Here is a 16076-nt window from a genome sequence, read left to right as displayed (position 1 = left end):
CAAACAAGTGTACTGTGATATTTAACATGTATATTGATGGTATGAACATTTCAGAGTATTGTAATTGTCCCTGGGGTGCACGTATTTAATGACTTTTTAAGGAAATACAGGACGAGTGATATAGTAACTATTATTATTATTAATGTTATTACTTTGTGATTAATTTTTATTAATGGCTTCATATCCTCTTTAGTGTGATTTTAGCTTTGCGACTACGAATGTAATGTCCTTTTCCCTCCTCTAGTTTCATTTGATTGATGTTAACCAAGTGGCACAAATCGTTCTAATCTTTTATAACAAGTTTGTCACCTTACCCAAAGCTTGTCATTTTTAACTTCCTGTTTGATGCTGACCACGCCCCCTAGGTTAAGTATCAAGCAGTTCTATTTCAACAGCTCAGTAAAACAAGTTTTGACTCTTACTAATCCGAGTAAATAATGGAGTCAATTAATAGATTGTTAATTAAACAATTACCAAGATCTGATTTGCTCCTTAAAAATTACAGGGTTACCAAAAAATGTTTCCGCGGACAGTAAATATAACCCCGGTTGTAGAAAGATTAGTATAGCAGGTTGTGTACAACATTTGTTCAAAGGAAACAAAGGAAGGAAGAAAATGGGTCACAGTAAAACAGAACGCACGGGTTAAGTGGGACCTCATAGTTTCTTACGCAACCGAGCTCTCCGGTCTAAATGAGCCTTTACAGAGCGCGTGAAATGACTGACTCCGGTAATCGGAGACGCGCGCGCGGTCAATAAACGACCGGCTGGAAAAGCAGCGCCGCTATTGTCCTCGCGCGCACGAGCGGCTCACGTGCGCATTCTGCGTCTCGCGATGGATAAACTAACGCTCTGAGAAAGTGTAATATCTCTCTCTCTCTCTCACCCACCCCTGAGCTTCCTCAGGTAAGCGACAATTTAGTAATGCACCGATATTTCGAGTACGCCGTACTCGATTTTTATAATGTTTGTCTTCCAAACTCAAATTCCTGAGTTTGTTATTTAAAAAATATATATATATTATTTATTATTTATTTAAAGTTTTAATATTTATATTCACATTAATAATAATATAAGATACAGGAAAATTTATTGTTTGTACTGTCATGTATACTATACAACTAGGCTTACTCAGAGAATGGAGTAGCCGTTATGCTAATCCGGTTCTAACTGGAATTTGTCTGGAGGACGCGCGAGGCAGGATAAACGGAGGAGAGGAGGACGAATGTGTGTTCATCTCTCTCTCTCTCTCTCTCTCTCTCTCAATCTCCCTCCCGCCCTACGTGTGTGTGTGTGTGTCAGTCAGTCAGTCAGTCAGGGCGGGACTCAGCTGTCCGGTCTTTATCTCAGGCAGTATGTCACCGGAGTGGAAAACTTGCACGCAGTTATGAGTGTCCCGGCCGGTGAGTAACACACACGCACACACACGCGCACACACAACACAAACCATCCTCTATCTCCTGTATTCTTTCCTGTTCAGTTGTGTTTCCGTTTACTTTTACCTCAGGAGTGAGTTAGCGCCCTTCATTAACCCGCGCGCGCCTGTTTCCATCCGCACTATAATCTATAACGGTCTGTGGCGCGCGCGCGAGAGGAGGCTGTAACGGTCCTTTAAAAAAAAATATATATATATATAATATACATATATAAATTACCGAGTTATTTTATTTTGAAACAACAACTGAGTTTTTCTTTTTTAATGAAACGTTACTGAAGAATATCTTGTTAGCGGTCGCTTGCTCTCAGAAAGCGCTCGAGAGACGCGTCTCCATGGTGATCAATAGCCCAGGGGTTCGTCGCGCGACGTCTTTTTCGAAGCCATTTGGTAAAGTCTTTGGACGTTTGCTGGTGACGTCACCGACTCGATTTTAAACGGCAGGTGAACTCGGATATGAAAATAATAAATTGAATAATAAAGTGAAAATAAGTTAAATATTAAAATGTTAAGAGCTACTTTTTTGGGGGGTGAATGTAAATTTGCAAATGTGTTTAAACTGAGAAAATAAGTTAATAACTCAAATTTTTAACGTAATGCAACAAATAAAAAATAATAATAATAAATAAATGTGAACGAAAAAGAGCTAAAACATTTTTTTAAACACTTTTTGCAGATTAATCCTGGCAGCCATTTTGTGCTCATCAGTTGTGATTCTGAGGGGAAAGTTTCTCATATCTGGGTTCCTTATGCTGCATGACCGCAAATTATATGATTATAAAGATTAAAAAGTAATAATAAAGGAAATGTTCCCTGGTTAAAGGTCTCCGATACAGACTGTATCCAGTAGTTGATTGAACTGCACATTTATTTACCAAAAAAAAGAAAAATGAATTATACTTCTTGTTTATTAACCAACTCTAGCTAAGTAGCTAGCTAACACAAATGAAACAAGCTCTTATACAGTATACATACTACTGTATATTTATATCTTGACAGGTTTGTGGGTGTTTCTTTCTTTCTTTCTTTCTTTATTTATTTTTTTGCAACAGCTCGACTCATAACCTTCACGAGCACCAGGTGTGTCATAGATAGGAACTGTGCAGTATCCGCAGGTCTGGAGCGGTAATTTTTTACATTCTGTTGGATTTAAGCCTGAACCCTGTTTGCTGATGGTGCACTTTTTACAGGAAGAAAAGTCCGAACACGCACAAAAGCCTGAACGCTCCGTTCCACGTAAGAGGATCAACAGCTGAGCTCGTACTCTATTCATCCTGCTGACAGACTCACTATATAACAATGCAGCACTCTGATCCTCTGCACACACACCTATACACTACCTGCACTCACGCTCCTCCTCTCCGGGGTTGTGTGCTTAGATGTTCAGAGTTCTACAGTCTGCCATGTTTCTCTAAAATTCTCAAACTTAATTCATGTTTTCACCAGAGAAACCAGGGACCGTTTTAGCTCCTGGCATCGTTTTAGTTCCTCCTTCAGAGTCTTGCTGCAGAGCTGTGGAACCTACAAAATTAAACATCACTGGTTGATGACAACATTCGAACCTGCCGCTATTAAAATCCTGCATTTTTCTAGCAATGCTCATAGTGTGTTTTAATTTTAGAAGGACCGAGGCATTAATTTGAAAAAAAATAAAACAACATTATTATTAATGTTAACATTAGAGTCAAGAAAGAAAAAAAAAATCCTGCAGCGTGGTGCGAAGACAGAACAGGAACTCATCCAGCCAGGGTGTAGTAGTTCTCCTTCAGCAGAGCTCCTGAAAAGGATCCTGAACCTTTTGTAGCAACATGTTTGGCATACAGAATTATGGGATTGCCCCTCCCCCCATGTTTCTCAAACCTCTACCAGAGCAGCCAGTGACATTTTTCGTTTCTGGAACCTTTTAAGGTCCTGCTCCAGAGACTATTCTGCAAAACAAGAACTTGCGGAGTGGAAGTTGGGGAAAACCAAACGAAACCAAAAATAGATGTGTGCCGTTTTCATGCTTACTCTTTTCTGAGAAGGATGTCTTTAACTTCTTTGACTGTTTTTGTAATTAAATTGTAAAACAGAGGTACATTTTTAGCAAAACTGTAATTTCGCTACATGCCTGATATTTTACGATATATATACATTTATATATATATATTATAAATGATGTGAAATCATGGTTGTAATTAATAACAGCTACCAATACAGGAACTTTGTTAGGCAGTTTTCAATATGTACTGATATTTATTCACTGTTTTTGCGTCTCTCCATGGCAGACCGCTGAAGTGTGACACGGCAGCAGATGGCAGCTACGCTGAGTTTCCTCCGTAAGTTCACTTTCGCAATAGACTTGCAGTTTCACGGCGTATTCATTCTTCCCTCCAGGTCATTCGGTCTTTACGTGGAGTGTATTAAGGAGCAAAAGCGAGTTAGGACTGAAATGATGTTTCTGCTCATTTGTGAGGCAAAATATTAGACTTATATTAGAGTTGTGCTAAAACAATATTATTTGATACACACCTAATGTTTATATTGCTGTAACTACTGGCACTGACGATACTGTGCATGTTGGATATGTATGCAATATGTGTAAAATACCCAATTCTGATTGGCTCTAAGATTTTCCTGCATTGATTTGCCTCAGAAATTCATTACAACATCATTGGATAGCATAACCTTTTTTCCCAATGTGGCTATGTATGATGAGCATGAAAAAAGTGAAAAAAAGAGGTGTAAAGATTGTAACATTCATATAACCGTCACCCGCTTATATCCAACTCGAGGTGTTCTTCACCTGTGCCTCAACCTTCTTGTGTGATATCAGAAAACATACATACTGTAATATCATCTACGTACATTTTTACCCAAATGTGATATGGTGTTGCAGGTGCCCAGGTGGATACTGACCTGCAGTCCATGCAGGTGGGCTCTGTGATGCGGAAGGTGAAGTCACGCACCTGGAAGAAGCAGCGCTATTTCCGCCTGCAGGACGACTGCGCCACCATCTGGTACAAGAGCAAAAAGGCGGGCAATGCCCAGTCTACGTGTAAGCTCAGCTGGCCGGGGAAAAACTCCTTCAGTATGAGCCTTTCACTCCATACCAGCTTCAGATTAGATTACTGTGCTGTATCCCCGTGTGAAGGAATAGATTGGGAGTGAAAATCAAGCTCACACGGTTGAGCAAGTTGGGACGGGTAAAGTGGAAACGGGTGAGGAAGTTGGGTTAGGTAAAGAGGAAACAGTTGATAAAGTATAGTCAGCTAAAGATGAAATGAGTGTGGAAGTTGGGACAAGTAAATAGGAGGGGTAAAGAAATTTGGACAGGTAAAGAGGAAACAGCCGAGGAAGTTGGGACAGGTAAAGAAAAGACAGCCGAGGAAGTTGGGACAGGTAAAGAGAAGACGGGTGAAGAAGTTGGGACAGGTAAGGAGGAGACGGGTGAAGAAGTTGGGACAGATAAAGCAGAAACAGAAGAGGAAGTTGGGACAGGTAAGGAGGAGACAGGTGAAGAAGTTGGGACAGGTAAGGAGGAGACAGGTGAAGAAGTTGGGACAGGTAAAGAGAAGACGGGTGAAGTAGTTGGGACAGGTAAGGAGGAGACGGGTGAAGAAGTTGGGACAGGTAAGGAGGAGACAGGTGAAGAAGTTGGGACAGGTAAAGAGAAGACGGGTGAAGAAGTTGGGACAGGTAAAGAGAAGACGGGTGAAGTAGTTGGGACAGGTAAGGAGGAGACGGGTGAAGAAGTTGGGACAGGTAAGGAGGAGACGGGTGAAGAAGTTGGGACAGGTAAAGAGAAGACGGGTGAAGTAGTTGGGACAGGTAAGGAGGAGACGGGTGAAGAAGTTGGGACAGGTAAGGAGGAGACGGGTGAAGAAGTTGGGACAGGTAAAGAGAAGACGGGTGAAGTAGTTGGGACAGGTAAAGCAGAAACAGAAGAGGAAGTTGGGACAGGTAAGGAGGAGACGGGTGAAGAAGTTGGGACAGGTAAGGAGGAGACGGGTGAAGAAGTTGGGACAGGTAAGGAGGAGACGGGTGAAGAAGTTGGGACAGGTAAGGACGAGACAGGTGAAGAAGTTGGGACAGGTAAGGAGGAGACGGGTGAAGAAGTTGGGACAGGTAAGGAGGAGACGGGTGAAGAAGTTGGGACAGGTAAGGAGGAGACGGGTGAAGTAGTTGGGACAGATAAAGCAGAAACAGAAGAGGAAGTTGGGACAGGTAAGGAGGAGACAGGTGAAGAAGGAAGAGAGTAAGGGGGAAGAGAAGAAGGGACAAATTGCATTCCCCTAGCTGCTGGCTTGCCAAAAATGAGATTAAGCTAACGTTAAATTATTTGCCGATTCCTCACTTCTTAATTCTCTTGTTTCTTTTTTCTGTCTTTACGTTCTGATGTAATCAGTTCTCTCCAGTATGACCGTGCGCATTAATTTAAACACACTTGCAGGAGAAACACACATGCTAATGTGAGCGGCTTCCTTTTACTTTAGGATTTCCTAACACTTTACATATACTGCTAGATGCATTTGCAGCTATTCATCTGTCCTGAACTCCCTTGAGTGTGTAAGTGGAAGATTTGTGTAAATTAGTGATTCCATGAACCATTTTAGTCCCTGCTCCTGACTCGGTGTTTATCTGATGACTAGGAGCTATTGAGGGTGGAGCTTGTCATACTGAGTACAACCCGGTGTGTTTATATCAGCGGAACTGCACCGCCGCAATGCTTTTATCCCCCCTCGCCTTGTACTGGGAGTGTGTGAACATGCTTCTAGTGGCAATGTCCCCAAAAAAGGCTTGATACGCGACATTGAAACGTACATAGCCATGCAGTAACAGTGCTGAATCTTGTGTCGTGTGTCTGTAGTCTCCATCAGCGACGTAGAGGCCGTTCGAGAGGGTCACCAGTCCGAAGTTCTGCTCAGCATCGCAGACGAGTTCCCACCCGATCGCTGTTTCACGCTGGTGTTTCGCGGCCGCCGGGGCAACCTGGACCTGGTGGCCGAGTCGGCGGAGGAGGCGCAGTCGTGGGTGAACGGAGTGCGCAAACTCATCAAGAACCTGGAGAACATGGACCAGAGGGAGAAGCTGGACCAGTATCCTTCAAAAACATTCAGTAAATCAGAAGTTATATTTATGGGGTTACTTTCTAATGTTAGCATTAGGCCTGGATGTAAACATGTCTGTTTGTTAGTGTTTATACGGCGCATGTGCTACTCCAGCAACACTAACGGGACAAACACTAAACTACACATTTTTAGAGTCAGTACGGTGGAAACACGATGGTTTTTCCGACAGCGGATGTGTGCGTTGTCTCTTAACCGCGATGCCCAGGTGGATCTGTGACTGGTTCAAGAAGGCGGATAAGAACGGAGACGGCAGGATGAACTTCAAGGAGGTCAGAGACCTGCTGAAGATGATGAACGTGGATATGAACGAGCACCACGCGCTGCGCCTCTTTACGGTAACGAACAAACCAGGTTCTGTAGCACGCAGCGGTCAAATCAGAAGGCATTACATCACCTTCAGCAGGATTTATTTCCTCTAAAGCGCGTGCTTCGGCGTTCTCTGCAGATGGCGGACAAGTCGGAGTCGGGCGCTCTGGAGGACGACGAGTTTGTGCTGTTCTATAAGATGCTGACGCAGAGGGAGGAAGTCCTTGCCGTCTTCCGGGATTTCTCCACGGACGGACAGACGCTCTCGGTGCGGGAACTGGAGGAGTTCCTGCAGGAGGGACAGCTGGTGCAGGACGACACGCAGCAGCACGCCATCGAGCTCATCCAGCGCTGCGAGCCGTCTGAAGCAGGTACGCCGATGCAAAAAACGTATTTATCATATTTAACCAGATTCTGTCCGTGGCACCGTTAACGATGAACTTTGAACTTAGCGATAGGGCCGGGCACCTCTTAGGAGCCTGTCTCTAGATTTTCTACCTCCTCGTTCCTTAGATTAATTGTTTAAACCCCCGTATATAACACCGTATTTATTTCTAACAACGCACCAATACTCTGTCGCACAGCTAAGCAGCGTCAGGCGATGACGATCGATGGCTTGCTGATGTATCTCGGCTCATCCGAAGGCTCCATCTTTAACCCGGCCATGCAGCAGCTCTACCAGGACATGAGCCAGCCCCTGTGCCACTATTTCATCTCCTCGTCCCACAACACCTACCTGCTGGAGGACCAGCTACGGGGACACAGTAGCGTCGAGGGATACATAAGGTTACACACACTGCCATACGTTCCGCTTATGAGGACCAGCGTTTTTTGTTTTTTCTTCATTCTTTCTGATGTGTTAGGGCTCTGAAGCGTGGCTGTCGCTGTGTGGAAGTGGACTGTTGGGACGGTCAAAATGGAGAACCAGTCGTTTATCACGGACACACCCTGACCTCCAAGATTCTCTTCAAAGACGTCGTCACTGTCCTGGGCAACTACGCTTTTGTAGTATGTCAAAGACTCTCTCTCTCTATCTCTCTTTCTCTCTCTTTCACTTTCTCTTTCTCTCTTTCACTTTCTCTCTCTCTCCTTCTCTCTTTCACTTTCTGTCTCTCTCTCTCTCTTTCTCTCTTTCACTTTCTCTTTCTCTCTCTCGCTCTTCTTGTCGTGTCCCAATGGTAGGCACTCAAAATAGTAGGGTACCTATGTAGGCAGTGATTTGTGTGATTAAATCTATTGCATGTTGTGTTTGTGTGTGTGCAGCTAGATACTACATTTTAAAAAAATCTCTTTCCTTTTAGCTACAGAGGTTGAGGTTAAAGGTTAGAGGTTAGGCGTAGGTCTCAGAGCAAGGTGTATAATGGCTAAGGCTAGGGGTTAGGGTTAGGTGTGGATGGGTGTAGCATCATTTAGCAACGTTAATAGAGAAGTAGATGGAAATGTGTGTGTGTGCCTGCACACAACTGCCTTGCTGTGCCAATGCAAAGTTCAACTTTGTGTCATCTGCCACTGTGTGTGTGTGTGTGTGTGAGAGAGAGAGAGCGAATGTAAAGCGATATGTCCTTGCCAACTGCTCTCTGGCTGCTAGTGTGTGTTGTCAGGTGTATCCTTTCTCTTCATCACTTATTCACACACACACACATATATACTCTCTATATATGGTGTGTGTGTGTGTGTGTGTGCAGGCATCTGAGTACCCAGTGATCCTGTCCATAGAGAACCACTGCAGTGTGGAGCAGCAGAGAGTCATGGCTCGTCATCTCACACACATCCTGGGAGAGAAACTGCTGAGGAACACCCTGCGGGGCAAATCCAGCTGTGATCTGCCCTCACCTGAGGTTTCACACACACACACACATCCACACACACACGCACACACACATTCTCCTGTACACAAGCTCTACACCTCAACGGTCACGTTTCCCTTCTCTGATTTGCTCCATTCGGTAACACACCAGGACCTGAAGGGGAAGATCCTGTTGAAGGGGAAGAAGATCGGAGGCCTGGAAGGGAACCTGAGCGGTGTTGTGGAAGAGCTGAGCGACGAAGACGACCCGGCGGAAATCGAAGAAGAGAATCATCACAACGGCAGTATACGCCGCAAAAGCAAGGTCACCATAATAATAATAATAATAATAATAATAATAATAATAATAAAGCACTGTGTGTGTAGGTTGTTGCTGTAGTAAAATACTGAGTGACGGTGTGGTGTGATAAAGCGAGTTATTATTATTTTCCCATAACATCATATCTTCTACCACAATGATTCACCAATCATCACCATTTTATTTATTAAAGAATGACACATCATACGTTTATCCATTTAGGGTTGTGTGTAACGTTGTGAAACGTCCACGCAACAAATTAGTTCCTGTTCTGACTCGTGTCACAGAAGTAAATAAGACACAAAAAAACGGAGCTTGACATGTAACGCTTCTGTCAGAAATCTTAACTTAAACTGGAGACTTCTTCCATAAATGTGAAATACACGTGATGTGTATAAATACATATACAGTGTATGTACAGTACGCAAGAGCAAAAATTACGCCTATACAAAGACTAATAGGAATTGAATTTAATAATTGATTTTTTTTTTTTTCTCTGAAGCAGCACGGTGATGTCATCATAGGTGTGTGCTGGTCATTTGTTATACGATACACCGTGATATTCAATACACACAATATTGTTATCAGGCATCATTAGAAAGCCAAATATTATGGCGAACGCGAGCGAGAGCAGGCCGAGCGAGGACAAAGGAGAGAGGGATCTCCTGATGGTGTTGTGTGTACAGACAGACAGATGGAGGTAGAGATAAAAAAAGAAGGACAGAGGGATGAAAGACGGGCCGAAAGCGAGAAGATAGAGAGGTGGCAGGTAAGACAGGGAAACGAAGGATGACAGAGAGATTAGGTAAAGAGACAGTAGGGCACCGTGCTCTCTGTGGCCTCTGTGCCCTGGAGGCGTGGCCTCTAGGCATGCCAATCCAGGTGAATTAAGGAAGGAGAAAGAGAGATTGTACCTGCAGCGGATCGGTTTTCATCTGCACAGCGTTTGCTCCCTCACTGTGTCTCTGCCTGACTGAGCCTCATCTCAGGATCACATCTACCTGTGTTAATGCAGCATCACCTGATAATGTCACCTGATAACACCAATTCATGTAACCTCATGTCACCTGATAACACACGATATCAGGAGTCCGCGTCAATCCAGAACCGAATCCCAACCTGCCATCCGCGTGGACAGAAAAATATATATTTATAACAAGATTACAAGTTTTAATAAATTGCTTTATTTGGTTGTACAGAAAGACATTTTAATAGAGAACAGGGAAAAAAATTATAATCTATTCATATAGTATATTACTTATATACCATGTGATAAAAAAACCTACTGGTGTATGATAATAATCCCATTATATAATTTAAAAACATCTGCGTATCATAATAAGCCATTTATGTACTATAATAACTCACTCATGTATTACAATACTGAGGATGAAGCTTTATTATATTGTATTAACTAATTTATACACTATAAATCCATATAATATACATAAGTCTGTATGCATTATAGCTATTTATGTATATTATAGTATATTATAATTACCCTTTATTATTATAAAACATTATGTACTATAATAACCACTTCATATACTATAACAATCTTTATGTACTGTTATAACCCTTTATATACTGTAATAACCCTTTATATACTGTTATAACCTTTTATATATAGTAATAACCCTTTATATACTATTATAACCCTTTATATACTGTTATAACCTTTTATATATAGTAATAACCCTTTATATACTGTTATAACCTTTTATATACTGTAATAACCCTTTATATACTGTTATAACCCTTTATATACAGTTATAACCTTTTATATATAGTAATAACCCTTTATATACTGTAATAACCCTTTACATACAGTTATAACATTTTATATATAGTAATAACCCTTTATATACTGTTATAACCTTTTATATACTGTAATAACCCTTTATATACTGTAATAACCCTTTATATACAGTTATAACCTTTTATATACTGTAATAACCCTTTATATACTGTAATAACCCTTTATATACAGTTATAACCTTTTATATACTGTAATAACCCTGTATATACTGTTATAACCTTTTATATACTGTAATAACCCTTTATATACTGTAATAACCCTTTATATACAGTTATAACAGTTATAAACCTTCAAATACTGTAATAACACTTTATATACTGTTATAAAACTTCATATACTATAATAACTAATGTATACACTATAAAACCATTTACTTATTATAATAAACCCTCATATACTGTAATAACCCATTTATATACTATTAAATCGTGTGTATACTGTAATAACCCATTTATATACTATTAAATCGTGTGTATACTGTAATAACCCATTTGTTAGTACCCTGTTACATACTTTTCAAATATAAAAATACTATTATAAAACATCTGTATAATATAAAATCCTATTTCTGAACTACAGTATAATCAACTTTAGTTTCTCTAATGTATATAAAAATGTATATAGCTCATATAGTCGCTTGTTCTTTTCATGATTTTTGTATGGTGTGTGTGTGTGTGTGTGTGTGTGTGTGTGTGTGTGTGTGTGTGTGTGTGCAGAAATCAGGGCAGCATTTGTCGAAAGAGCTGTCGGACTGTGTAGTGTACTGCAGGAGCGTGCGCTTCAACGGCTTCAAACACTCGCGCGTCCACTCCAGGTTCTACGAAGTGTCGTCCTTCACCGAGTCCAAAGCCAGGAAACACATAAAGGAAGGAGGTGAAATGGTCTAATCTAAAAACTAGGGAAGAGAGAAACTTACTGAGAGTGCAGAATGAGTTCAAGAGAAAGCGCCGGTTTATCTCCCGCAGTGATCAGACCTTGTTTATTTATTTATTTATTTTTTTTACATGGTAGCTCTAACATTTAAATATTTTAAACGTCCTGTGTTTAAAACTCTCGCCGCGTCCCGAGAGAGTCAGAAGATGATATTTCTGTTTTTCAGCAGATTTTTGTCTTCCTCTGTAACAGGAGCGGAGTTTGTGTTTCATAACGCACGTCAGCTGACCCGTATTTACCCCAGCGGCCTGAGGACCGACTCCTCCAACTTTAACCCACAGGAGATGTGGAACGCAGGGTGCCAAATCGGTGAGTCCGACTCACTAGCTATGGTCCCATCCGAAGGTTTAGCGGATTTAAAACTCCCTTCAAAGAAAATACTAGAAGGATGACGATTTAATCAAACCCACAGTCAAGGGGAGACCGGAACATTCTTTTATTTATTTATTTATTTATTTATTTATATATCATCCTGTATCTGGTGCTGAAAACATAATTGACCGTTCCTATAAATGCTTCAGTAATTGTACATGCTCACTGTTTGTGTTGTTTTGTGGTATTATTTAGCATTCCTTGTTCAATAATATCTACCGCAGATTCTTTACAGTATTTAATACAATAACACACGGCGTTCTCTCAGTGGCTCTGAACTTCCAGACGGCCGGAGTAGAGATGGATCTGAACGACGGTCTCTTCAGTCAGAACGCCCGCTGTGGTTACGTGCTCAAGCCGGCGTTCATGCGACACGCTCATACCCGGTTCGACCCGGAACACCCGCAGAACCGAGACGGGTATACCCCTCTCGCTCTGGCTGTACAGGTACACTTGTCTTTTAGACTGAGCTTCATTTCAAAAAACAAACAGACATCTGTACACGAAAAGCTGACGGAGCTTCAATCATTTATTCAAGTATTAAGTAGGGTAGAGTAATCTCTACAGATGATTAAAAGTAAATGAAGTAAAAGTAACGTGTGTGTGCAGGTGATCAGCGGTCAGCAGCTGCCCAAGGTGAACCTGAAGGAGGGCTCCATCATTGACCCGTTGGTGCGAGTGGAGATTCACGGAGTCCCTCAGGATCAGGCCAAACAGGAGACGCGGCACATCGAGAACAACGGTCCTTTAGGAACACGCTCGCAGCGCTGATTGATCCGACACCACACACCATGCTTCACATTTTAATCGAATAAAACCGTGAAGATCGATATTAACAGACGCGAATGGGACCAAGAGGGTGGAATGTGGCGCGTGTGTAGAAAGGATCGTAGTCTCGATTCAGAGAAGGGATGAAATATACGCTTGCGGTGTAAGGTGTAGAAGATACTCGAATTCCTCGTGACTGCTTTAGTTCCTTCGTTAGTTTGTGTTTTCGATTCAGATCTGTCGTTTCCCAGTTCTGTGTTCCTTGCTTGTTTGTCTTTGGCATGTATCTCTGTGTATGATTATTTCCTTGTTTTTTGTCCCTCTGCAGGTTTTAACCCCATATGGAACGACATGCTGAACTTCACCGTTCACGTACCTGAACTGGCCCTGGTGCGCTTCGTGGTGGAGGATTACGACAAAACGTCAAAGAACGACTTTGTAGGACAGTACACACTGCCTTTCTCCTGTCTACAACAAGGTGTGTGTGTGTGTGTGTTACTGGATCTAATGATGCTTGGTAACACATACAAATATAGCAAATGATGCTTTTTAATGCATACACTGTATATAAATATGCCACTGAATACATATTAAGATCCATTCTTATTAAATGCATTTCACACACACACACACACACCACCACTAATGTTTAAATTAGTATTATAGTTTCATTTTATTTCTAATTTCAGGTTATCGTCACATTCACCTCCTGTCCAAGGACGGCACTAGCATCCCTCCATCCTCACTCTTCGTTCACATCAGGATTAAAGACGCAACTTAATACCTGATCTGAGCAGAAACACTGTCTCGGAGGGATAACACACACACACACACACACACTCCAAGTCTTCCCACTCATCCGAATGTCATCACTGCTACCACACACACACACACACACACACACACTGAACCATAACTGCAGCAGGTGCTTTTTAGTGTTTGGGTTTTTTTGTTTTTTCAGTTAGAATTATTATATTTTATTGTATAGCTTTACGCTGTCTAGACGTATGAGTTGTAATAGTGCGCCAAAACTTTTTTTTTTTTTTTAAATCCTCCATACATTCAGGAGACATGCGTGGAAAAAAAAAAAATTCCAGTGTTGATGATTCTACAGCGCTGTGCAGTCCGATAAGCAACATTTTTTTTTGTTTTGTTTTGTTTTATTTTTTTAAACATTTTACTTCTAAGCTATACGACTTAAGTCACATGACTTACTGCTAGCTATATGACTTTATCTGGACCAAGCATCCTAACGTCTTGATATTTTATATAGTTAAATGATTAAAAGACGTTGGTTATTCAATATGGTGAGAACAGTGTTGCTAGGCAACATGGGAATTATGGGACCCCGATCATAAGCTGGGTAATGACTTATGCTAATGATCTATCTACTTAGCACGTAGCTGTGAAGTATTTTGTACAGACAACGGCAACAGAAACGGTAGTCACATCGACATTTCCCTCCGTTTTCAATTTCTGAGGAAAAAAAAAAGACGTATGTAATTACACTTAGCATATTTTCCACCATTTTGCGAAACCTCATGGAACATTGTGTGTGTTCTCATAAACAGTGACACACATCGTGTATCCTTTATTAATACTAATATTAGTGCTAGTATCATCATTAATAATCATAAAGTCCCTAATACTTTATTTTCCTGCAGTGTTCTGACCTTAAGTATTAATAAGATACGTGCTAATGTTAAACTCTATACGCTATTGTAATAAGTGCTGCCAGTATGTTTCGCTCCCGAGTAGGCGGCGTCATTGTGACCTGAGTATTCTAATATTTCGTTTTTTGGTGTTTTTTTTTTTTGGACACGTTTGAGATGCGTTCTAATTGAGTATGATGTTAATATACTGTAAATAAACATTTTAGAAAACGATAACATAAATAGATCATATCGGGACATAAATACGGGCTATGCTAGGAAAGGTTCATAGTTTCTGCTCTGATTTTGTATACTCACGCAATAGTGTTATTATTTTTTTTATACGCCGTGCTGTTAACACGGTTTATTATAAATGGTCCTAAAGGATTCGTACGCCTGCTGTTTGTACAGACGCGACGCCAGGCGTTCATGTGATCATTGCCACACACACAGCCGAGAATAAAGACCGTTTTGGGTATGTGTCTGTGATTTGTGATTTTAACTTTTACGTTGTGATGATGTCATCAAGGTCTGTTTAAGCTACAGTTCAGCAGTTAGATTCAGATTTTAGGTGTTTTTTCCCCCTTCATTTAGAATACGGATTTTGGGGGGTTCTGACTTCAGTTAGTAAGAAATAACACAAACCCATTTAATCACATTAAATTCATATATTTGTCTGCTTATCTGTCTACACTCATCATCCGCTTTATTAGGAACACCCGTACCCCTGCAGTTATTCATTTGTGGTGCAATGCAAAAATAATCATGCAGATACAGGTCAAGAGCTTCAGTTAATTAATGTTCACATCAAACATCAGAATGAAGAAAACGTCTGATCGCTAAAGTGTGACTTTGACTGTGGGATGGTTTGAGTTTTTCAGAAACTGCTGATCAGGTATTTTCCCCACACGCACACAGCAGTCTCTAGAGTTTACACAGAATGGTGCGAAAAGCAAAAAAAAAACATTGAGTGGGTGGAAACGCCTTGTTGATAGGAGAGGTCAGAGGAAAATGGCCAGATTGGTTTGTACTGCTAGGAATGATGTAGTAACTCAAATAATCGCAAAGAAAAGCATCTCAGCATGCATCGAACTTTGAGGTGGATGAGTTACAACAGCAGAAGACCACATCAGGTTCCACTCCTTTCAGCCAAGAACAGGAATCTGAGACTATCATGGGCACAGGCTCACCCAAACTGGACAGTCTTCAACTGTCCCTTCCTTCCTTCCTTCCATCCTTCCCTCCTTCTTATCTATCTATCTATCTGTCTATCTGCCTGTCTATCTATCTCCTTACATAAGTGTCTATTTATCAAATTATTAATATAAAAGCGGGTGAAGAGGCCAAATTGGTACAAATACTACTATTCATTTAAACTGTAAATCTAATGTACAATACAATTTATTAAACTACATATTTGAATTGAAATTTAATCGGAAGCGGAACGTTGTGGCGCAGGAACTGAAGTCACAGATTCCGCTTTACTCCGGACACCTTTTACCGTCGCACCACAAACACGGAAGTTGTGAACACAGCCGCAGAAGCCCAAATATCTCCTCATTCACTCCATTAGCGC

The 16076-nt window shown here is 41.2% G+C and overlaps 1 protein-coding gene across 4 annotated transcripts; it reads left to right on the top strand.

The window, feature by feature from the left end:
- The first annotated feature begins 522 nt into the window (after window positions 1-522).
- plcd4a (phospholipase C, delta 4a) lies at window positions 523-14978 on the top strand. Of its 4 annotated transcripts, none has more exons than XM_017459027.3 (17): window positions 523-905; window positions 1306-1402; window positions 3702-3752; window positions 4313-4471; window positions 6284-6512; window positions 6751-6880; window positions 6991-7222; window positions 7436-7637; window positions 7715-7859; window positions 8537-8689; window positions 8810-8962; window positions 11492-11648; window positions 11901-12017; window positions 12349-12527; window positions 12690-12822; window positions 13177-13326; window positions 13538-14978. In XM_017459027.3, exons 3-17 carry the CDS (start codon window positions 3728-3730, stop codon window positions 13627-13629), a joined length of 2256 nt encoding a protein of 751 aa, XP_017314516.1. In that variant the 5' UTR covers window positions 523-905; window positions 1306-1402; window positions 3702-3727; the 3' UTR covers window positions 13630-14978. The 4 variants fall into 4 exon arrangements, with proteins under 4 accessions (XP_017314516.1, XP_017314515.1, XP_017314514.1 ...); XM_017459026.3 differs by having other exon boundaries at window positions 1302-1402; XM_017459025.3 differs by having other exon boundaries at window positions 1125-1402.
- The last annotated feature ends 1098 nt before the right edge of the window (window positions 14979-16076 follow it).

This window comes from Ictalurus punctatus, chromosome 27 (genome assembly GCF_001660625.3).
Source record: "Ictalurus punctatus breed USDA103 chromosome 27, Coco_2.0, whole genome shotgun sequence".
Classification (NCBI taxonomy): Eukaryota; Metazoa; Chordata; class Actinopteri; order Siluriformes; family Ictaluridae; genus Ictalurus; species Ictalurus punctatus.
The sequence above is the reverse complement of the archived record's forward strand: the minus strand, read 5'-3'. Positions and strand labels throughout refer to the sequence as shown.

What these genes read in the sequence shown, in the direction of transcription:
- plcd4a (XM_017459027.3), top strand. Translation starts at nt 3,728, where the DNA reads ATGGCAGCTACGCTGAGTTTCCTCC. An exon ending in AGCGTCGAGGGATACATAAG is followed by an intron (nt 7,638 to 7,714) that starts GTTACACACACT and finishes CTGATGTGTTAG; the next exon opens with GGCTCTGAAGCGTGGCTGTC. An exon ending in CTCTCGCTCTGGCTGTACAG is followed by an intron (nt 12,528 to 12,689) that starts GTACACTTGTCT and finishes GTGTGTGTGCAG; the next exon opens with GTGATCAGCGGTCAGCAGCT.